The 25,275-nt window shown below is 37.5% G+C and overlaps 4 protein-coding genes across 4 annotated transcripts in view; 3 read left to right on the top strand and 1 right to left on the bottom strand.

The window, feature by feature from the left end:
• LOC138304817 (mucolipin-2-like) overlaps positions 1-25,275 on the top strand; it is a 65,627-nt gene that overhangs the window by 21,134 nt on the left and 19,218 nt on the right. The gene's annotated exons all lie outside the window — the stretch shown is intronic.
• On the top strand, positions 1,742-6,488 carry LOC138304815 (uncharacterized). The gene is made up of 2 exons (XM_069245115.1): positions 1,742-5,627; positions 6,340-6,488. The coding sequence occupies exon 1, from the start codon at positions 1,798-1,800 to the stop codon at positions 4,264-4,266; it is 2,469 nt and encodes an 822-aa protein (XP_069101216.1). The 5' UTR covers positions 1,742-1,797; the 3' UTR covers positions 4,267-5,627; positions 6,340-6,488.
• On the top strand, positions 4,364-5,197 carry LOC138305082 (uncharacterized). The gene has a single exon (XM_069245484.1). The coding sequence runs from the start codon at positions 4,364-4,366 to the stop codon at positions 5,195-5,197; it is 834 nt and encodes a 277-aa protein (XP_069101585.1).
• LOC138336957 (acetylcholine receptor subunit alpha-1-A-like) overlaps positions 12,571-25,275 on the bottom strand; it is a 13,855-nt gene continuing 1,150 nt past the window's right edge. Inside the window, exons 2-7 of the mRNA XM_069286598.1 lie at positions 21,255-21,595; positions 19,256-19,300; positions 18,627-18,763; positions 14,377-14,556; positions 13,485-13,843; positions 12,571-13,280 (exon numbers count right to left, since the gene is read on the bottom strand). Coding sequence (XP_069142699.1) covers positions 12,799-13,280; positions 13,485-13,843; positions 14,377-14,556; positions 18,627-18,763; positions 19,256-19,300; positions 21,255-21,595 — 1,544 coding nt within the window. The 3' untranslated portion in view covers positions 12,571-12,798. The remainder of the gene's footprint in view (positions 13,281-13,484; positions 13,844-14,376; positions 14,557-18,626; positions 18,764-19,255; positions 19,301-21,254; positions 21,596-25,275) is intronic.

The raw sequence follows: 25,275 nt of genomic DNA, 5'->3' as shown, positions 1-25,275 counted from the left end.
AAAAAAAAAATGCAAATCACGATAAAAGACATAAAAATATATTCATAGAAGATAATATGAAGAGGAATTTCTATGCAAGTATTATAAACAAAAATAAAGATACACTCTATACAATGGATGTTATCGAAACAATACTATAAAAAGTATGAGAATAAACTAATGAATTACTTGTCCGAATTGGTGTAAATTAGTATAGATTATTTATTTTATGACAATTTAAGTTATTTTCGTCGAATAGTGAACGATATTACGCAGTGTGTTTAAATGCAGTGTTTCTTATCAAAAAGTGTGCGAATAAAATTCTATAATACGAGTCAAATTTTGATTTAGTAAAGTTTATTAATTTGATGACATATCAAGTTATTTTCGAAGATTGAAGTGTCTTTACCTGTGTTATTTCATAAAAGTGAGCGAGTAAAATACTATTATCATACATGCCTGATTTTGTGTTTTGTTTATTCCTGTTTAATGATCTATCATTACAAGTTATATTCAACAAATAGACGAATAATGAACGATATTTTGTAGTGTGTTTACGTGTTTTGCTTCTTTACAGTGTATGTGAGTAAAGTACTAAAACAGTAGTACATGTATAATCAATGTCAAAAACCTCACAATCATTATTTGGTAACAAAAACATACAGCATAATAATCAACCGTTATTTTTATCTTCTTTTTCGAAAAGTGGAATCACTAAAGTGTCTGACATATGGGATAAGAACAGGAAAAACTTTATCAACAACCAAGAACTTTTAAGGAAACTTATATTTAAACATAATTGGATTGCCGAGATTTCTAAAATAAAGAAAGCTATACCTAGAAAATATATTGAAATTATTAAAGGTAATGAACCAGAACCAGAACACAAACAACATGTATATATTAACAATAAATTAGAGATATGTGTTTTTAATGTAAATCATTTTAAAATTGTAAAGCCAAAAGAACTTAAATTGAAAATCCTGCACACTATTACTACACCAACTATAAGACCAAAAGCAGAAATTAAATGGAATACTCAATTTCAGAAGGAAATAGATTGGATAAATGTTTGGAAATTTTTTGGAAATACCAACTATGCAATTACAAATAAAATGAAAGAATTTCAATGGAAAAGTATACATAGGGTAATATATACCGAAAACAAACTAAGTCTAATGAATAGATCCGATGGACTATGTCATATGTGTAGAACTGAAAATGAGACTTTAACCCATTTGTTTTTTAACTGTATATTCACAACACAATTGTTAGACATAATACATGCTAATCTTTACAATAATGAAAGTTTTGACACTGTAAATATGACATGGAATATTAATGAGGAGAAAATGATGTTCGGTGACTACACTGATAATTTATTGAAAAATGCAATATCTAACACAGTCATAATTACAACTAAATGGGTTATATGGAAGATCAGGAATATAAAAAAATGCCAAAACAAATTAACTTCTCCTACATCAGCATTTCAAATTTTAAAAGAATTACTTAAAGATAATCTGTCATTATACATAAAAATCAAACAAAATGGGAAAAAGGAATTGATAGTTTCAAAATACCGAAATTTATTACAAAAACTGTGACTTATGTATTTATAATTACTCTTTTGTCACTCAAGTATATGTGAGAGTTAGCTCCCCTTGTTGTTGATATCAATTTTAATACTTTTTTGTGTTCATCATAATCCTTAAAACTAATATTATGGATTGATTAGAAGTTAAATTTAAAAATGTGATAGGCATTACTGGAGAGACAATCGAGTACACCTTACAGTCATGCTCAGGTCGTACCTCGATGATTGGACAACGCGTAAGTGGGGTATCTATTCAGTCCGTCAGTACATTGGAACATATTGATTTGCCTGATTTGATAGAATGCAACTACATTCCACAGGATTTGAATGAAATTCCCACACCAGACGTCGCGAATGGATATTCTCACCTCAAGGAAATTGCACCTTTTCTACAGCCACTGAATCCAAGTTGTGAAATTCACATGTTGATTGGCCGTGATGTGCCTGAAGCTCATCATGTAAAACATCAAATTATTGGGCCTAAAGGTCAACCTTTTGCGCAAGAACTTTCATTAGGCTGGGTGATTATTGGAAAAGTATGCCTTGGGAAGTTTCACCAACCTGATGTCTTACATGTTTACAAAACCACTGTCGGCATCGATGGAAGAGGCACACTCATGAATGCTTGTGAAAATAGGCGAAGCATTTTGGAACACAATGACAGTTGGAAGTGCAATGACATTTTCCATAAGACTCCTGATGACAACAAGATTGGTCTTTCAGCTGACGACCGCCAGTTTGTCAAATTAATGGAATCAGATTTGACCAAGGATTCATCAGGAAAGTGGATGGCCCCCTTGCCTTTTAGGGAGCCCAAGAGTACCCTTCCAAACAACAGGAACCAAGTTTTGCACCGCGCAAAATTATTTGACAAGAGTCTACAACAGAATGTATTGAAACGACAACATATGGTGGAATTTATGGACAAAGTCTTCAAGAGTGGAGCTGCTGAGGTTGCCGTGGAGACAGACAAGGAAAAGTGGTATTTGCCTTTGTTTGGAGTGTATCATCCTCGGAAACCAAACCAAATTCGTGGAGTTTTTGACTCGTCCATAGTGTATGAAGGAAAGTCCTTAAATGAAGCATTGTTGTCTGGACCTAATTTGACAAATAGCATAGTTGGCGTATTATTACGATTCAGATGTGATGAGTTTGCCATCAGTGCAGACATCGAACAAATGTTTTACCGCTTTCTGGTCACACCAGATCATCGCAGATACTTACGTTTTTTCTGGTACCAGGAAAACAAACCCGACCTACCTCTCGTAGAGTACCAAATGAGAGTCCATGTTTTTGGTGATCGGCCTTCACCTGCGGTGGCCACATATGGATTGCGACACGCAGTAAGGAATGCAGACAAAGATGTCAGAGAACATGTACACAGAGACTTCTATGTAGATGACGCGTTTAGCTCACTTCCTACACGCGAGAAGGCCATTAGTCTTCTTACTAGAACCCAGAAAGCGCTTAGAGAAGAGGGCGACATACGCCTGCACAAGATCGCCTCAAATGACATTGAGGTCATGAATGAATTCCCTAAGGATGACCTCAACAAAGATCTTAAGGATCTCAACCTTGAAGAAGACAGCTTGCCTCAACAGCAAAGTCTCGGTTTGAAATGGGACCTACATTCAGATGTTTTTCAGTTCTCAGCCCCGGAGACACACAAACCTTTCTCGAGGCGTGGATTGCTTTCAGCTATGAACTCGGTATATGATCCATTAGGCTTTTTAGCTCCTTTCTCGGTTAGTGGAAAGATGCTTCTTAGAGAAGTATGTGCCAAGGGAGCTAACTGGGATGATGAACTGCCTTCACATTTTTTAGAACCATGGAATGCATGGAATAAAGCTCTCAGACAGTTGCACGGATATCGGGTCCCAAGGATGTTTGTTAAGTCATCATTCAGTAAGTTGGAGAACCCTATGGTGTACGTCTACACGGATGCCTCAGAAAAGGGCATAGCCGCCGTGGCTTATTTGGTAGCTGATTTGGAGAGCAGGAAAGATATGGGATTCATCATGGGTAAAGCTAAAGTAGCCCCAAAGAGTGGACATAGCATCCCTAGGCTTGAACTTTGTGGAGCAGTACTTGGCGTGGAGCTAGGTCAATGTGTTTCGGAACATTTGGACATACCATCATCCATGATACAATATTTTACAGACAGCAAAGTAGTGTTAGGCTACATATACAATAGGTCACGGAGATTCTACACCTATGTTAGCAACAGAGTGGCACGTATTCATGACTTTTCTGAACCAGATCAGTGGAACTACATCCAAACGGATATGAACCCTGCTGACGCGGCCACTCGACCGGCCTTACAGGATGTGGGCTCAGCATTAGAAAAATGGCACTCACTCGGACCGAGCTACAGTTTACATGATACCAATGACAAGGAGGATTGTGACTTTGACTTACAGGACCCAGACAAGGATGAGGAAGTGAGACCTGAAGTTGTAGTGAAATCAACATCAGTGAATTTGGAATCATCCATACCTGGCAGATCAGATTCTGAGGTATTTGAAACATACTCGTCTTGGAAGAGATTAGTAACCTCATACGCCATCCTCATTCATATTGTCAGAACCTTTAGGAAAGAAACCAAATGTGGTTATACAACATGGCATGTCTGCAAGGAGAGTACCTCACCTGAGACACTAAAGGCTAACTCCAGGACCTCCGTTCACTAACGTTGGAGTTGATGTGTTCGGCCCATGGGAAATTGTAACTAGGAAAACGCGAGGTGGGGCAGCCAACAACAAGAGATGGGCAGTTATGTTTACATGCATGACAACACGCGCAACGCACATTGAGGTCATTGAGGATATGAGTGCATCATGTTTCATAAATGCACTTACTCGCTTAATCGCTATTCGAGGACCTGTGAAGATATTGTGGTCGGACAGAGGGACCAATTTCATTGGTGCTGCATCGCTATTGAAAGCGAACGTGATTCATGTTGAGGATCCATTATTCAAGGAACATCTAGTACGCCAGGGTATTGTATGGCGTTTCAACTCTCCTCATTCCTCCCATATGGGTGGGATATGGGAAAGGCCTATTGGGATAGCGAGGAGAATATTGGAGAGCATGTTGACGAATCGAACATTCAAACAACTAACGCACGAGGTACTGTGCACGTTTATGTATGAGGTGGCTGCAGTGATGAACTCCAGACCATTGGTTGCAGTGGAAAGTGATGCGCAAGATCCGCTTGTGCTTTCGCCTAGTATATTACTGACTCAGAAACAAGGTGAACCTCTTGAACACACATCAAACCTGAGTCTTAAGGAGATGTACACTTCACAATGGAAACAGGTACAAATTCTTTCTGACATATTTTGGAAGCAGTGGAGATCACGTTATCTAGACACGTTACAGCCCAGAAGGAAGTGGAAAACTGAACAACCTGATCCGCAAATCAACGACTTAGTTCTGATAAAGGACGCGAACGTTGCACGAGGCAATTGGCCAGTTGGTGTCATCACGAAACTTTTTCCGAGCAAGGACAAGAAAGTTAGGAAATGTGAAGTTCGCGTTGTGAATTCAAAGGGTGAAAGCTCTTCGTATACGCGACCGATCGCAGACTTTGTGATGTTATTCTCGGAGAATGACGCCTGAACATTCTTCGATTTGTGACAGACTTGCTGGTTTGTACTGCCTTTTTAGCAGTCCTGTCAATGTATGATTTATTGAATGACATTAATTTGAACATTTATAATTGATTCAGGATATTTATATATCTGTTTCATTTTGGTGCATTGGGCCAATGTAGGCAAGTAGTCTAGTTATTTTTCTATATGCTTGTTATTGCAGTAGGTATGTTGTGATGTATTTTTGTTAGTAAGAGTGATGTCACATGTGACATCAGACGGGGAGTGTTCTGGCCATATCTAGTTATCGATAGTTTGGCCTGGGTTGAATTTATCGACAACTTTGGGCTCCTCGTGGTTTTGTCAAATAGGAAAATTCCATTGAAGAAAATGGAGGAACACGCTTGTTTGGCTCCTCATATCTGTAACATTTAAGGAATTAGGAGATGTCACACTCTGTAAGTTTTTGCTTAATTAGTTATCTTTAATTGTAAATGGTGTCAATGAGCCCATATGGCGAAACATAATTATTATGCTTTCGGTTAAGATAGATATTCTGTACAGTGTAGGTCTAGCGTTACCTGTCAATTTAAAAGTTGAGTGTAAGTGCGTATCGGCTAGCTCTTGCTTTGCCGTACACCATGTTAGGTTTTTTTCCACTTATATGTATTTGTATGTCGATTGACAAATATAATTTAGGTTGTTGTAAGAACACCCGATAGTTCTAGAATATTTCATGTGTTACACTGAAGTATTGCTGTCAGGTTTGTTTACATATTTTGGCTCTATAAATAGCTGTAGGCTGGCTATGCTATAGTCATATAAGTTTGTTTACATTTGTTAGCTCTATAAATAGCTGCGCACATATAGCTACATTGTAGCTATGTGTGTTACACTGTATACTCAAGTGGTAATGTTTACATCTTGTCGGTTCAATGGATATGTACTGTTAGTTTGTTTAGATTTTAATTTGCTCTAATATGCATGTACATGTAAATTTTTGTATTTGGATAAGATAATTGAAATATTTGGCCATGTATACAAGCATGTGTGTGACTACACATGCACTAACTAGTCATTTACAGGACATAGGTTGTGTCTGTAGGTTATCTAGTCAATATTATGTAATAATTGGTTTTTAGGCTTATTCGGTGTTATTGTTTATTGTAGGTTTCACCTTTACAGTAACTTTCCATTCCATGCCATTACATTACATAAGTTACAACCAAACTATGGAACCATTGGATATCTGTACCAGATACTGAATGGAACTTTTTGGATATCTGTACCAGATACTGAATAAAGATGGTGACACGTTCTGTGGACTTTTCTGTTATCCTTGTGGCAGAACAATTTCAAATTACAAATATCAATTTATTTTGAATGGATATGAATGATTGAGAGGTAATTATGAATAAATGATGAATGTATCTGTAAATAATGTGAAAGCGGTGAAAGTTTGTGTTCAAGATTAGAATAATCTATTTAAATATGGAAATTTGTGTGCAAGTCCTTCTGTGAAAGGAACATAATGTTATTTATATGTCTATTGAATAAATTTTTTTAAAAATTCACAAACATCGTTCAGGAGTTTTCTTGGTGTTCTTGGCTGTTTTTTCAGTAGCTAATTAAATGCTAAATACATTTTAAATATACAAAAATGATATAATGTGATACAAGACAAATCTTACGACTCTTATTTAGTTTCGTGACAAAGCAGTATATATGAACGAACTATAAAAAGGTAATCTTCAAACAACGAATTTGGAACACCTTTTTAATTTACTGTTAATCAACTTGTTTTCACGGACGATCATATTTCACGAAAATAAATCGCAGGGGAAATGATTCAATTGTAAGATATGTGCAATATTCCGTCTTTGCATATTTCAGAGTTAGCTCCCTTGTGAGTAGTTATCCATTGTGATGTCATCGTTTTGTGGTACAGTTCACGTAGTTTTCTCCGAATAAAATGAACATTACACTCGCAAACTCATAACGTCACAATAAATACATATCCGCAATGACAGATAACTCTGTAATATGCAAAACATAGAATAGTGGTCACTTGTTGCGAAACTAAATCGGTATAAAAATGCCATTGAACGTAAAACGGGAAATTCAGTCCCTGCGAATATAGGCTGGTATACAGTAGGATGAGATAACTCAATAGATAGCAAACCTGTGGGGCTTCTAGCTGGACTGGTGCCATATTAAATCATTCAATAGAAAGCAAACCTGTGGGTCTTCTAGCTGGACTGGTGCCACATTAAATCACTCAATAGATAGCAAACATGTGGGTCTTCTAGCTGGACTGGTGCCACATTAAATCACTCAATAGAAAGCAAACCTGTGGGTCTTCTAGCTGGACTGGTGCAACATTAAATTACTCAATAGAAAGCAAACATGTGGGTCTTCTAGCTGGACTGGTGCCACATTTAAATCACTCAATAAAAAACAAACCTGTGGGTCTTCTAGCTGGACTGGTGCAATATAATTACTCAATAGAAAGCAAACATGTGGGTCTTCTAGCTGGACTGGTGCCACATTTAAATCACTCAACAGAAAACAAACATGTGGGTCTTCTAGCTGGACTGGTGCTACATTAAATCACTCAATAGAAAGCAAACATGTGGGTCTTCTAGCTGGACTGGTGCCACATTAAATCACTCAATAGAAAGCAAACATGTGGGTCTTCTAGCTGGACTGGTGCCACATTTAAATCACTCAATAGAAAGCAAACATGTGGGTCTTCTAGCTGGACTGGTGCCACATTAAATCACTCAATAGAAAGCAAACATGTGGGTCTTCTAGCTGGACTGGTGCCACATTAAATCACTCAATAGAAAGCAAACATGTGGGTCTTCTAGCTGGACTGGTGCAACATTAAATTACTCAATAGAAAGCAAACATGTGGGTCTTCTAGCTGGACTGGTGCCACATTAAATTACTCAATAGAAAGCAAACATGTGGGTCTTCTAGCTGGACTGGAGTTACATTAAATCACTCAATAGAAAGCAAACCTGTGGGTCTTCTAGCTGGACTGGTGTTACATTAAATCACTCAATAGAAAGCAAACATGTGGGTCTTCTAGCTGGACTGGTGCCACATTAAATCACTCAATAGAAAGCAAACATGTGGGTCTTCAAGCTGGACTGGTGCCACATTAAATCACTCAATAGAAAGCAAACATGTGGGTCTTCTAGCTGGACTGGTGCCACATTTAAATCACTCAATAAAAAACAAACCTGTGGGTCTTCTAGCTGGACTGGTGCAACATTTAAATCACTCAATAAAAAACAAACCTGTGGGTCTTCTAGCTGGACTGGTGCCACATTAAATTACTCAATAGAAAGCAAACATGTGGGTCTTCTAGCTGGACTGGTGCCACATTTAAATCACTCAATAAAAAACAAACCTGTGGGTCTTCTAGCTGGACTGGTGCAACATTAAATTACTCAATAGAAAGCAAACATGTGGGTCTTCTAGCTGGACTGGTGCCACATTTAAATCACTCAATAGAAAACAAACATGTGGGTCTTCTAGCTGGACTGGTGCTACATTAAATCACTCAATAGAAAGCAAACATGTGGGTCTTCTAGCTGGACTGGTGCCACATTAAATCACACTCAATAGAAAGCAAACATGTGGGTCTTCTAGCTGGACTGGTGCCACATTTAAATCACTCAATAGAAAGCAAACATGTGGGTCTTCTAGCTGGACTGGTGCCACATTAAATCACTCAATAGAAAGCAAACATGTGGGTCTTCTAGCTGGACTGGTGCCACATTAAATCACTCAATAGAAAGCAAACATGTGGGTCTTCTAGCTGGACTGGTGCCACATTTAAATCACTCAATAGAAAGCAAACATGTGGGTCTTCTAGCTGGACTGGTGTTACATTAAATCACTCAATAGAAAGCAAACATGTGGGTCTTCTAGCTGGACTGGAGTTACATTAAATCACTCAATAGAAAGCAAACCTGTGGGTCTTCTAGCTGGACTGGTGTTACATTAAATCACTCAATAGAAAGCAAACATGTGGGTCTTCTAGCTGGACTGGTGCCACATTAAATCACTCAATAGATAGCAAACATGTGGGTCTTCTAGCTGGACTGGTGCCACATTAAATCACTCAATAGAAAGCAAACATGTGGGTCTTCTAGCTGGACTGGTTCCACATTTAAATCACTCAATAGAAAGCAAACATGTGGGTCTTCTAGCTGGACTGGTGCCACATTTAAATCACTCAATAAAAAACAAACATGTGGGTCTTCTAGCTGGACTGGTGTTACATTAAACAAAACAAATATTATATAACACTGACGTAGTAAATTCAGAATGATCAAGTGTCAGGTGTTGTTCTGGTACAGTATTATTTTTATCATGCCTATTACATACTGTTAAAAGATTAAAATATATTATTGCAAGTCACGATATCAGACACAAAAAAGATATATTCATAGAAGATAATATTAAAAGAGGGTTTTTCGCAAGTGTTATGGAGTGTCAATGTAGATATACCCTACACAATGGTTGATAGAGACAACACGATAAAGTCAGACAAGTTTATCTTCATACTTTACTTGTTTCTCTATCTGTTATATCGCATACATTGACATAAACGAACACACAACACATTTTATAGTCAACACATGGAAATGTTAGACTCTTTAATCATGCTGGTAATCAATATCTTTTGGAGAACTGTAAACATACTTATCTTTATTAGCGGTAGGTTTTCATCGCTAATTTGTGTATAACGCTAAATGTTGTTAACGGGTATTTCCAGTTTTGAACCACGGAATCGTGATAATTTTTATCCGTGCTTATAAATTATAACTTACAATTTTTCGCATTAACGCTGAAATATAACTGCGCTTAAATAAGTACCTTTACAGTATATATATGAACTGATACAATTTGTAGTATCCACAGGAGTCAATACATCCTAGAGTATCCAAATGGGTCAATACGTCTTGGAGTATCCACATGAGTAAATACGTCCTGGAGTATCCATATGAGTCAATACGCCCTGGAGTATCCACATGAGTCAATACGTATTGGAGTATCCGCATGAGTCAATACGTATTAGAGTATCCACATGAGTCAATAATTATTGGAGTTTCCACATGAGTCAATACGCCCTGGAGTATCCACATGAGTCAATACGCCCTGGAGTATCCTCATGAGGCCATTCGTCTTGGAGTATCCACATGATTCAATACGTCCTGGAGTATTCACATGAGTCAATATGTATTGGAGTATCCACATGAGTCAATATGATTTGTAGTATCCACATGAGTCAATACGATTTGTAGTATCCACATGAGTCAATACGATTTGTAGTATTCACATGATTCAATACGTCTTGGAGTATCCGCATGAGTCAATACGTCTTGGAGTATCCTCATGAGTCAATACGATTTGGGGTATTCACATGAGTCAATACGTCTTGGATTATCCGCATGAGTCAATACGTCTTGTAGTATCCTCATGAGTCAATACGATTTGTAGTATTCACATGAGTCAATACGTCTTGGAGTATCCACATGAGTCAATACGTCTTGGAGTATCCGCATGAGTCAATACGTCTTGGAGTATCCACATGAGTCAATACGTCTTGGAGTATCCGCAGGAGTCAATACGTCTTGGAGTATCCTCATGAGTCAATACGATTTGGGGTATTCACATGAGTCAATACGTCTTGGATTATCCGCATGAGTCAATACGTCTTGGAGTATCCTCATGAGTCAATACGATTTGTAGTATTCACATGAGTCAATACGTCTTGGATTATCCGCATGAGTCAATACGTCTTGGAGTATCCGCATGCGTCAATACGTCTTGGAGTATCCTCATGAGTCAATACGATTTGTAGTATTCACATGAGTCAATACGTCTTGGAGTATCCACATGAGTCAATACGTCTTGGAGTATCCGCATGAGTCAATACGTATTAGAGTATCCACATGAGTCAATAATTATTGGAGTTTCCACATGAGTCAATACGCCCTGGAGTATCCACTTGAGTCAATACGCCCTGGAGTATCCTCATGAGGCCATTCGTCTTGGAGTATCCACGTGATTCAATACGTCCTGGAGTATTCACATGAGTCAATATGTATTGGAGTATCCACATGAGTCAATATGATTTGTAGTATCCACATGAGTCAATACGATTTGTAGTATCCACATGAGTCAATACGATTTGTAGTATTCACATGATTCAATACGTCTTGGAGTATCCGCATGAGTCAATACGTCTTGGAGTATCCTCATGAGTCAATACGATTTGGGGTATTCACATGAGTCAATACGTCTTGGAGTATCCACATGAGTCAATACGTCTTGGAGTATCCTCATGAGTCAATACGATTTGTAGTATTCACATGAGTCAATACGTCTTGGAGTATCCACATGAGTCAATACGTCTTGGAGTATCCGCATGAGTCAATACGTCTTGGAGTATCCACATGAGTCAATACGTCTTGGAGTATCCGCAGGAGTCAATACGTCTTGGAGTATCCTCATGAGTCAATACGATTTGGGGTATTCACATGAGTCAATACGTCTTGGATTATCCGCATGAGTCAATACGTCTTGGAGTATCCTCATGAGTCAATACGATTTGTAGTATTCACATGAGTCAATACGTCTTGGATTATCCGCATGAGTCAATACGTCTTGGAGTATCCGCATGAGTCAATACGTCTTGGAGTATCCTCATGAGTCAATACGATTTGTAGTATTCACATGAGTCAATACGTCTTGGAGTATCCACATGAGTCAATACGTCTTGGAGTATCCGCGTGAGTCAATACGTCTTGGAGTATCCTCATGAGGCCATTCGTCTTGGAGTATCCACATGATTCAATACGTCCTGGAGTATTCACATGAGGCCATTCGTATTGGAGTATCCACATGATTCAATACGTCCTGGAGTATTCACATGAGTCAATATGTTTTGGAGTATCCACATGAGTCAATACGATTTGTAGTATCCACATTAGCCAATACGATTTGTAGTATTCACATGAGTCAATACGTCTTGGAGTATCCACATGAGTCAATACGTCTTGAAGTATCCGCGTGAGTCAATACGTCTTGGAGTATCCTCATGAGTCAATACGATTTGAAATATTCACATGAGGCAATACGTCTTGGAGTATCCACATGAGTCAATTCGTCTTGGAGTATCCGCATGAGTCAATACGTCTTGTAGTATCCTCATGAGTCAATACGATTTGTAGTATTCACATGAGTCAATACGTCTTGGAGTATCCACATGAGTCAATACGTCTTGGAGTATCCGCATGAGTCAATACGTCTTGGAGTATCCACATGAGTCAATACGTCTTGGAGTATCCGCAGGAGTCAATATGTCTTGGAGTATCCTCATGAGTCAAAACAATTTGTAGTATCCACATGATTCAATACGTCTTGGAGTATCCACATGAATCAATTCGTCTTGGAGTATTCACATGAGTCAATACGTCTTCGAGTATCCTCATGAGGCCATTCGTCTTGGAGTATCCACATGATTCAATACGTCCTGGAGTATTCATATGAGTCAATATGTATTGGAGTATTCACATGAGTCAATATGTATTGGAGTATCCACATGAGTCAATACGTCTTGGAGTATCCACATGAGAACATGATACCTACTAGTGCGGTGATTATCGCTAATACAAATATGTACAGCCTCAGAAAAAATCGGTCCAACATCTGGGCAAACTCTCTCCATGAAATATTCTTATCCTTCCAGGCAATTCTTGTCACAGGTTTCATTTCATCCCCCGATTCTTTAGTCTCACTTTCGCCTATTTGTCCTAGTTTCTGTTGGTCCCAGTCACACACAGATATGTGACCATCATGAATGGCCTTTAGCTTGTCATCCCAGGGTACGACACTCGACTTACGCAAGACTTTCCCTGCATGTTGACCAGGACGCTTCCAACCGCTGAACATTATCAGGCATCCCAGGTAGCACTTCCGGGCCATTTCGCTCACTTCCGTATCCGGGTCTTTATGGTAACATTCGAGGACAATGATGGAGAGAAGTACTGCTATCACTCCCATCACTAGCACCGTCACGGTGTAGACGGCTGGAATCAAGATACGTCAACCAGTGTTAAGTTTGCAGTGATATGAATTTGTCAATATTAATGAAAACATAAACAGAGAACATTTCCAGAAACAAATACAAGAAACAAAAAAGTGTTATGAAACTTGCTATTGAAACGACGTTATACATAAAGTATTGAAATGACGTTATGATATACAAAATATGGAGATGGCATTGTACATACAGAGTATGGAGACGCTGAGAGCAGCGGCCGGGATGTTAGAGGAGATCACCGTCATATATACAGCGTAGGCCAGCAACACAGTCAGGGAGTAGCCGATCTTCTCTCCAGATTCCGGAGGGAGTTTAAACACCAGTGCACAAAGGAACGACAGTAGCATGGTCGGTAGGATGGTGTTCATGAAGACGTAGAGCGGCCTCCGCCTCATGGTGAAGTGGACATGGAGCGAGGAGTAATCACTTTTCTCTCTCTCGGTCACGCTTCTCCTTTCCTCGAGGGTATAATTCATCAGTTCCCACTCACCGTTCTCCTGGTAACTTTGCAGTCTGACAGGGTTTTTGGAAAAGTGCAGGTTTATCTCGCTAAAATGTGAGTAAAACATATTTGCATATAGAATAGATGTCTTTAATTATTTAGACGCATATGATTGAAGTGATGTCCAAAGTTTTGAAAACATTTTGATATAAATTTAGAAGTTTTTTAGTAATTCAAATGTACATTCTTTTTTGTTAAATTACAGTGTTTTTTGGGATTGGATATATCTGCAATGTTTTATAGAACACTTGATATTGCCTATAATATAAACCTACTGATTTAAGCGGGAGTTTTATTTTAGCGCTTTCTGCGATGTCTTTGAAATGCAAATATAATGTACAGCGCTGAATTTTGTACGAGGATATTTCCGGTATTGAAACACTGAATTATGGAAAATTTTCCAAATCCTTACGTTATGAAAATATATTATTGACACAATCACATTCTATATATATCAATGATCACTGAACTACTCATATATGCCACTTAACTTATATCGTTTATTATTTTAGTGTGGTCAAATAATATATTGCTATCCATCTGTTCCTTGCAAATAAGGAAAGGAATCATGTGAGCTTACCTGACTCTGTAAGCACTTGTACTTATAACCAAGGAGCACGTCTGCGTGTCGAAGGGGTAGAATGTGACGTCACATGTGCACTGAACCGTGTAGATGCCAGCCGGATTCCACTCTACATCACCCGTGTGTTTGACTCGCATTGGAACATCCGGGTCACTGATTATAGACATGTCCGACACCCTGTCATGTAAAAAACGCATTAATGTGTAAGGCTCCGTTTCAACTAGTGATGTTTTGTATGGTTTTATATCACTTCTTAGTTCTTAACTTAGTTAATATAAAGTGTCTATGCGCCCGTTCTAACCTTAGATATTACTGTGAACTCTTTGATTGTATTGTTGTTGGTAAATTTAGGCAAAATAAGGAAAAAAATGTCCATAGTGTTCAATGTATTTTTATGCCACCAAATCACCATACAATTGCGTTTACTAGTGTGTATGTAATGAAGTAGGATGGTTTGACCGAATTTGATTTTACACAGGCATACACATGACGTATTTTTGAGTTCTTGAGTTTTTGATTAGTGGGACCCATTATTACGTATGGCAGCTATACTCACGAGTTCTCGATGTTGATTGGTGGGATTCATTATTACGTAGTACAAATATAATCACGAGTCCTCGATGTTGATTGGTGGGATTCATTATTACGTAGTACAGATACAATCACGAGTTCTCGATGTTGACTGGTGGGATTCATTATTACGTATGACAGCTATACTCACGAGTTCTCGATGTTGATTGGTGGGATTCATTATTACGTAGGACAGCTATACTCACGAGTTCTCGATGTTGATTGGTGGGATTCATTATTACGTATGACAGCTATACTCACGAGTTCTCGATGTTGATTGATGGGATTCATTATTACGCAGGACAGCTATACTCACGAGTTCTCGATGTTGATTGGTGGGATTCATTATTACGTAGTACAGATACAATCACGAGTTCTCGATGTTGACTGGTGGGATTCATTATTACGTATGACAGCTATACTCACGAGTTCTCGATGTTGATTGGTGGGACTCATTATTACGTAGTACAAATATAATCACGAGTCCTCGATGTTGATTGGTGGGATTCATTATTACGTAGTACAGATACAATCACGAGTCCTCGATGTTGATTGGTGGGATTCATTATTACGTAGTACAGATACAATCACGAGTTCTCGATGTTGACTGGTGGGATTCATTATTACGTATGACAGCTATACTCACGAGTTCTCGATGTTGATTGGTGGGACTCATTATTACGTATGATAGCTATACTCACGAGTTCTCGATGTTGATTGATGGGATTCATTATTACGTAGGACAGCTATACTCACGAGTTCTCGATGTTGATTGGTGGGATTCATTATTACGTATGACAGCTATACTCACGAGTTCTCGATGTTGATTGGTGGGACTCATTATTACGTAGGACAGCTATACTCACGAGTTCTCGATGTTGATTGGTGGGATTCATTATTACGTAGGACAGCTATACTCACGAGTTCTCGATATTGATTGGTGGGACTCATTATTACGTATGACAGCTATACTCACGAGATCTCGATGTTGATTGGTGGGACTCATTATTACGTATGACAGCTATACTCACGAGTTCTCGATGTAGATTGGTGGGATTCATTATTACGTATGATAGCTATACTCACGAGTTCTCGATGTTGATTGGTGGGACTCATTATTACGTATGACAGCTATACTCACGAGTTCTCGATGTTGATGGCTGGGATTCATTATTACCTATGGAAGCTATACTCACGAGTTCTCGATGTTGATTGGTGGGACTCATTGTTACGTATGGTAGCTATACTCAGGGGTTCTCGATGTTGATTGGTGGGACTCATTATTACGTATGGTAGCTATACTCAGGGGTTCTCGATGTTGATGGCTGGGATTCATTATTACCTATGGAAGCTATACTCACGAGTTCTCGATGTTGATTGGTGGAATTCATTATTACGTAGTACAGATATACTCACGAGTACTCGATGTTGATTGGTGGGATTCATTATTACGTATGACAGCTATACTCACGAGTTCTCGATGTTGATTGATGGGATTCATTATTAAGTATGACAGCTATACTCACGAGTTCTCGATGTTGATTGGTGGGATTCTTTATTACGTATGGAAGCTATACTCACGAGTTCTCGATGTTGATGGCTGGGATTCATTATTAAGTATGACAGCTATACTCACGAGATCTCGATGTTGATTGGTTGGACTCATTATTACGTATGACAGCTATACTCACGAGTTCTCGATGTTGATTGGTGGGATTCATTATTACGTATGACAGCTATACACACGAGTTCTCGATGTTGATTGATGGGATTCATTATTACGCAGGACAGCTATACTCACGAGTTCTCGATGTTGATTGGTGGGATTCATTATTACGTAGTACAGATACAATCACGAGTTCTCGATGTTGACTGGTGGGATTCATTATTACGTATGACAGCTATACTCACGAGTTCTCGATGTTGATTGGTGGGACCATTATTACGTAGTACAAATATAATCACGAGTACTCGATGTTGATTGGTGGGATTCATTATTACGTAGTACAGATACAATCACGAGTCCTCGATGTTGATTGGTGGGATTCATTATTACGTAGTACAGATACAATCACGATTCTCGATGTTGACTGTGGGATTCATTATTACGTATGACAGCTATACTCCGAGTCCTCGATGTTGATTGGTGGGATTCATTATTACGTAGACAGATACAATCACGAGTTCTCGATGTTGACTGTGGGATCACGATGTATACTCACGAGTCTCGATGTTGATTGGTGGGACTCATTATTACGTAGGACAGCTATACTCACGAGATCTCGATGTTGACTGGTGGGATTCATTATTACGTATGATAGCTATACTCACGAGTTCTCGATGTTGATTGGTGGGACTCATTATTACGTAGGACAGCTATACTCACGAGTTCTCGATGTTGATTGGTGGGATTCATTATTACGTAGGACAGCTATACTCACGAGTTCTCGATGTTGATTGGTGGAACTCATTATTACGTAGGACAGCTATACTCACGAGTTCTCGATGTTGATTGGTGGGATTCATTATTACGTAGGACAGCTATACTCACGAGTTCTCGATATTGATTGGTGGGACTCATTATTACGTATGACAGCTATACTCACGAGATCTCGATGTTGATTGGTGGGACTCATTATTACGTATGACAGCTATACTCACGAGTTCTCGATGTAGATTGGTGGGATTCATTATTACGTATGATAGCTATACTCACGAGTTCTCGATGTTGATTGGTGGGACTCATTATTACGTATGACAGCTATACTCACGAGTTCTCGATGTTGATGGCTGGGATTCATTATTACCTATGGAAGCTATACTCACGAGTTCTCGATGTTGATGGCTGGGATTCATTATTACCTATGGAAGCTATACTCACGAGTTCTCGATGTTGATTGGTGGGACTCATTGTTACGTATGGTAGCTATACTCAGGGGTTCTCGATGTTGATGGCTGGGATTCATTATTACCTATGGAAGCTATACTCACGAGTTCTCGATGTTGATTGGTGGAATTCATTATTACGTAGTACAGATATACTCACGAGTACTCGATGTTGATTGGTGGGATTCATTATTACGTATGACAGCTATACTCACGAGTTCTCGATGTTGATTGATGGGATTCATTATTAAGTATGACAGCTATACTCACGAGTTCTCGATGTTGATTGGTGGGATTCTTTATTACGTATGGAAGCTATACTCACGAGTTCTCGATGTTGATGGCTGGGATTCATTATTAAGTATGACAGCTATACTCACGAGATCTCGATGTTGATTGGTTGGACTCATTATTACGTATGACAGCTATACTCACGAGTTCTCGATGTTGATTGGTGGGACTCATTGTTACATATGACAGCTATATAAATATATATATATATATACTCACGAGTTCTCGATGTTGATTGGTGGGATTCATTATGACGTATGGTAGCTATACTCACGAGATCTCGATGTTGATTGGTGGGATTAATTATGACGTAGAAGAGCTATACTCACGAGTTCTCGATGTTGATTGCTGGAATTCATTGCTGGGATTACATATGACAACTATACTCACGAATTACCAATTTTTATTGGTGGGATTCATTTTAACGTATGGAAGCTATGCTCACGAGATCTCGATGTTCATTGGTGGGATTCAGTTTGACGTAGGAGAGCTATACTCACGAGTTCTCGATGTTGATTGGGGGGAGCCATGTGTAGCTTTCTCCTGTGAAGATATCGGGAATGGACCTCGATAGGTGTACTCCTGGTGTATCAGCCCTGCTGTAGTTTGTCCATTCCAAACGTTCGTCCTTCCACGTCTGTACCATAAATATAATACACTATTATAGAGAGGTGTGTAATTTAAAAAAAACAACTTTCGAAGACTTTAGGATAAATTGTAGGGATAGTCCACCTACAGTACAAATAGACCACTTTATGACAATTTTCATTTTCTGATACGTTCTGATATGCTGTTGACAGATTTGGTTCCTTTACCATACATATCTAAACGCACTATATCGTTAAATATCTTTCAAGAAGAAACACGTCAACAAAGAGTTCCTTTATATTAATGGAGATGTGTCTTTTAAACCAAGGAAACTTCAATAACAATTCTAAACAAAATTAAAGTTCAGCAATATAATAAGAAAGTGGAGGGTGGTAGACAGACGATCAGATCATTGCCACTCCTAGTCCGCTAAACCTGCCTATATTATCAGGCTTTTACTAGTTTTTTTCATTTTAATAATATCGGCAAGTTTAGCGGACTATGCCACTTCCATTGTAAATCGTTCCCAGTGAAAACTTACCACGAAGAAGAACGCCGTGAGTGCCATAGTCTGTTCTTCGATATCCTACGGAAAGAATCAGCTGTTAAACTATCAGACTACATACAATCTATTTCTTTCTTTTTATCTAGAATCACAAATACGAATGCAAGGAACACTGGCAGTGTTATTTTCTCAAGAATATAAATAACTGCAAATTATGATTAAAGTGATAGATATAAAATACTTAGAATACATTTAAAATTGTAGCAACGTTTTAAAGACATCAATTGCTATAATGATGATTAAGTTATGGATATAAGCCTCAAACTGTACAATATGTTGGAGAGAGAACTGTATCGAGGCTCGTCAGTGCCGAGATCTGTTCTCTCTACCATATATTGTCCAGTTTGAGGCTTATCTCTAACTTCAAATACAATTGTATAGCAAGTCTTTGGGTTAATAAAGTACACTTTTATTTCTAATATGAACCAGTTTTTTGCCATTGTCTATGAGCACAGGTAACTCTACCAATGTGCATTCAACCATGACAAATCCAATATAGACCATGGCAACATAGAATTACCTTTACCTGTGTTATATGTGATGAATAGCATTCATGAACGGAATACATGAAGCATGTTTTTGGGTTGGACAACTATCTGTTAATTCATTTTCACCGTGTCCACCAACAGTGATGGAGGGATATTACTTTCTTAAGCGATAAAATAATGTGGTTTTAGTGACGTTTATTACGAAAAGGACATTGCCTTCCAATGTCTAATGTGGTAAAGAAATGGCATATGAAACTAGACCTGCAATTTAGGCGTTTGTTTGAAAGCATCTTGCTAAAATGATCGCATATAATAGTGATTTACAAGCCAGTTCAAAACAGTCGGTATCCCCAGAACTTACATTGATTTCAGAGGATTTAAAATTTCGACTTCTCTAGGGACAATCGTGGATTTATTTATACCATGTGCAGTTTTTATTCAACAAGCCAATGGGATTTAGGTGATATTCTGATATATTGTTAAAACAATATTAAAATAAGTGTAAAACTACAGCGTAGATGATTTGCAAATGATTTGGAAATTTAAAATCAAAAGTGGTGTACAAAAACAACAAGGTTTCATAAAGAGGAAACTGGAGTTAACGCTGAAGATAAGTGTTAAATGGTGAATTCATAATAAGGAGGAAATCTCGATCTGGGATATATACAGAAATTCCGTGTATATATTTAATTCCGCATCAATAAAGGATCAAATTCTTTTCATATTCATTGTGTGAGATTTTTTCCTAATTTAGATTAAAAAGTAATGGAATATTCTGGCAGATTGTGTGTTGTGTTTTAACATAATTATTGGATTATACCCGGAGACATATACTGACACCCACACGCACCGTGTAACTCTCCCATATGCTACCCTTTACTGTCTTATAAGTGAGTGGCTTATATAAGAGTCACATATAAGACAGTTAAAGGTAACATTTAGGACAGTTACAGGTAATGATCCGATAATCCGGGAGTTAAAGTACAGAAACAACAATAGATAACATCACCACTATGTTTTAAATATGATTAACCTTCTGGTTTCTATACAAAATATGGTTGAATATATGTCGTAAAGATAGTGCAAATTTATGAAAATTGAGAATCGAATTTTCTTTTCATTCTTCGTGAAAGAGATCTGTTAGAAAAAATAATCTTGAAAGTAGAGGAAATCCGGCTATTTAAATGGTTTTAATTGAGCACACATTATATCTATATATGATCTGACAAGTGCATCTTTGCATAGTCTATCTTCAGTCTTCAATGTTGACGAAAAAAGACACACATCTTAAACTCTTTAGCGCCATATAAAGTAACACCTTTGACTTACATCGGGGAATGAAATACAAATTACAAAAGGCAGACAAAAGCCTTTGTTCTTTTAAATGATATATGCCATTCAATGGTTAAAGCCAAGATATCCCAGGATCTTTCATTTTATCACAATCTAATTATACGGGTCAACCAAGTACTAATGATATTGCTTACCAGTTTGTTAACACGCTGAAGTCGCACAGACAGGAAGACGTTTACGACTCCGAGAGGGCGAATAAACTTGTCATAACTCAGACGATTAAATATTCTAAGACGTAACTCCTGTTCCACACTGCGACTAAACGAGTCATAGTCTTTCTCTCCAGAAGTAAAGTCCTCACTACTAGAGGAACTATCCTCTTCCTCCTCTGGGTGCGGGTCCTCAGTGGTAGTGGTAGTGGTAGGGTGTCCTCGGCTGGTGGAGGTGTTGTTAACGTCATTGGGCCCAGATCCTGTATTAGTAGTATTAGGGGCTGTAGTACTCTGCTGGGACATTGCTCGTCCAACGTCATCAGCTGTTGAACACAGAAAACGGTGATGTAAAAAAAATGTCGAAATAAATATAAAATTTTAAATCAGTGTTCATTTCATATGAAATTTCATGAAACGATTCTAAGAAGTTTTTATTTTTAAAAAGCCTTGGCAAATTTCATTAAATCTCATATGTGATGAAGACAATTTTAAGATTCTTTTTATCACATATTTACAATAAACAATATTTTGAATAATCTGACGTCGAAACGCATCGTGAAAACCCAGCGGAGGCCGCCATCTTGTCCCGCCGTTCTCTCCACCTGCTGAATTTGGTATGTCCTTGAATGACTATGGCTATACATTTTCTAGAACTTTAAAACAACAACAATCAAACAAAACAAGCACAAAAATACATATACGTGCAAACAGTAGCAAAAAAAGGTTATAGTATTCAACAATTACAATTTAAATTACTTGATAATAGAGTATCTTATTTATTTATATTTATCATATGATTTTACAACATCTTCCTTTTTGATTTTGTACTATTCACTCAAGAAAGAAACATATAGTGATGGATTGAATGATCATTTATGATGAGACCAATACCACATGTTTGACAGGTTTGGATTGGTGAACATCATAAGGAATATACATTGAGATTCATGTTTCATGATTCATGTTCAAGTGTTTGATGTTGATATGCCGTGACTACTAGTGGGTTTTTTTGTTGTTGGTTTTTTTTTGTAATTTTGTAAAAGGTCGTGACAGTAGTCGATACATAGTTGGTCTAATTCATTCCGTTATCATCTTGCCTGTTAAATTTTGGTGTGTGTTCAATCGAGTTGGAGATATTTTATCAATATTGTGTATGTACTTAGGATAAAGTTCCTTATTATAAGACCTCTTGTAACAGAGATACATTCGATGTATATGATCAAGCTAATGATTTTTATCCTACGTTTTACCATTGTCTCTTTTAACGTTTCATTGAAGATGACATTTTGTATTTCCTTAATGCCCTTAGATAACGTTATGATAACCTTAAGTCTTGACGTACCTCTAGTTAAAGGCTCGGATTTGTCATTCTGATAATAATATACATCATTTGTTAGGATGTCGTTTAAAATGATCTGATAAAGAGTACTTTCCTTTACATAACAACCTAATATGGTATTAACCTTGGCGAGTTCGTGCGTCTGATTGGCGAGTATTCTGTTGTCGATATCACATTAAATTGTAACGAGTGATAATCTTGTTACCTAATGGTATCTATCCACTGATCTGATAAACAACTGACTACATCCGTGATCCATGAAATGTTCTTTAATTTCCTGTATAACAAGTGTTTGACTACGTGCCTAGACTAATTATATCAGTGTGTGAACTATCTACTGTACTTCATCCTCATTAAAGATTAGACACAATCAATACAGACGATATCTAATAACACTCATAGGGCATTAAACTTTGTGGGTTAATAGTAAGTATCTGATATCTATTATCGGACGCTTGTTCAAGATTATTGACTATATAGATGTGTTACTAGAAAAAAACCGGGGAATCTCTGTATAAATTATGACTATCACAGATCATTAATGAACTTCAGTATCCGTTGTGGATATGACTGATGTCATCAGGACATTGTTATCATATTTATGGTATACAGAAGGACGTAAACAGAATTAGTGATACTCTGTATCGATTGTGACAGATACGATCAAGGCATTACTAATAAAAACAATAAATGTATTTTGATCAATATTATCGGTCAAAATCAAGTACACAAGCTCCAACAACCTAACTGTACCCATGAGGATCAACATAATATGATTCTTAGATAAATGATGAAATGTCCCATCAATTGTCCGGTACCAACTCCAACGCATGTGAATTTCCCACAAGGATCATTACCATAAAATGATATATTTCAAAATGGCAAATTGTAAGTAAGACGTGGGTTTGAACCAAGATTCATGATTTAGTCTATGTAGAATATAATTGATTGTTTCGAGACATGCAGGTCATAATATAGACGGCAAACTTCCACATAGTTATATACTTTTTTCTTTGTTTACATACTAAATCTGTGGTGGTTGGGAGCGGACATGAAATAAATAAAATTATTGCGTGGAAACGAAATATTTCTTCGTTCGATCGCAATAATTTCATATTTCCGGTGTCCGTCGCCAGTAACTGATTAAAATTTAATTGTAAGCACTGATGTCACTATTCTGTTGTTTCACAGGATATGAAAACATGCTTGCATAACGTAACTTTTCTCTGATTCACAATTTTAAAACGATGTACATATTTTCATACCCTTATGCAATTAAAACATTGTGACACGAGTGCTCATGTTCCGTCTTCTTAATTAACAGGTAAACGAAGTCCTCTCATATATGCGGTGTGGTGCGTGTTTTCGGAGTCTGCGGAATGTTCCTGTTGTGTCTTCTTTTATAGTGAATTGAAGAGTTTTACGTGCCGTGACGTAATCGGTTCTGAACCCGCGCTCTTTTATAGCGGAATTTTTGCCCTTTTATAGTGCTACATCACTGAAGCATGCTGCCGAAGACACCAACAACACAACCCACACAGTCACGGTATACAGACAATGGACGAACCAGTCGTCCTACTCCCTGTAAGCTCTGCTCTAAGCAGGGCAGGAACCACCACTTTTATAGTCTTTGGTGTGTCTCGGCTAGGACATTTGTATTTGTTTTTCATAATTAATGTCCGTAAATTTAACAAACAGATACTGATACCTACGGGAATTTTTATTTCGCTAAATTCGAAGATTGCCCAAAATTCAATTTTGCGAAACAATTTCTCGCGAAATCATGGTTGTACATGGGACACCTTGTATGTGAATATCGGTTTACATGGGACAATTCGCGACAATTACAAATTGTATACAGTATATGGTGCTGTAAATCAAATATCTTTAGCGGCTTCTTAATTTCGCGATTTCCGTTTCAAATTAAGTGCCATAGTGATTAACTTTCGCAGTTAACATTTTTGATTTGGAATCGCTGTAAAAAGTCAAGCAGAAAAATTACGTGCGAAAATAAATTTACACTAATTGTGAAATTCACAAAAACTAATCGTACACGTTTTTTTTTTTTTTTTAATGTCAATCAATTATATACATGTATCACGATATAGTAAATCCATGATGTAGCTGATTGCATGATTAGTCATTGTGAAATGATATTCCATGAAAACCATTATCTTGATTATGTTTTTTTCTATTTAATCGATATATCAAGGTTATATAATGTTTTTTCCGATAATCCACATGTGTACCTTACTGTTGTAGTCAATAAAGCAAAATCTACAGCAATCATCATTGGCTAATTAATCGTGTTTTCTAAGTTATAGACAATATCAATGGATTCACAATGCATAGTATATGATAAATAAATGCAAGTAAATATGAATGAGAAAAAGACCATTGAACGGCACTAACAGATAATTGAAGCCAATTATTTCAAACGATGAAATTCAAACTGGACAAAAAGGGCAATATATGTATTGCCAACCTTTAAGTAAACATCTTAATTCCTTTATATCTTTGTACATGTATAATATTTAATTAAGATATTTTCTGAACATACCAGTTATAATGAATTACCCATTACATACGTATTTTGTGTCTGTGAAATAACGTCCGCAAAACTGAGGCTAGAAGGGGTGAAATGTAAAATAATGCGTTACAGCA

Source organism: Argopecten irradians, chromosome 12 (assembly GCF_041381155.1).
Source record: "Argopecten irradians isolate NY chromosome 12, Ai_NY, whole genome shotgun sequence".
NCBI lineage: Eukaryota > Metazoa > Mollusca > Bivalvia > Pectinida > Pectinidae > Argopecten > Argopecten irradians.
This window is presented reverse-complemented; position numbering and strand designations above follow the sequence as displayed.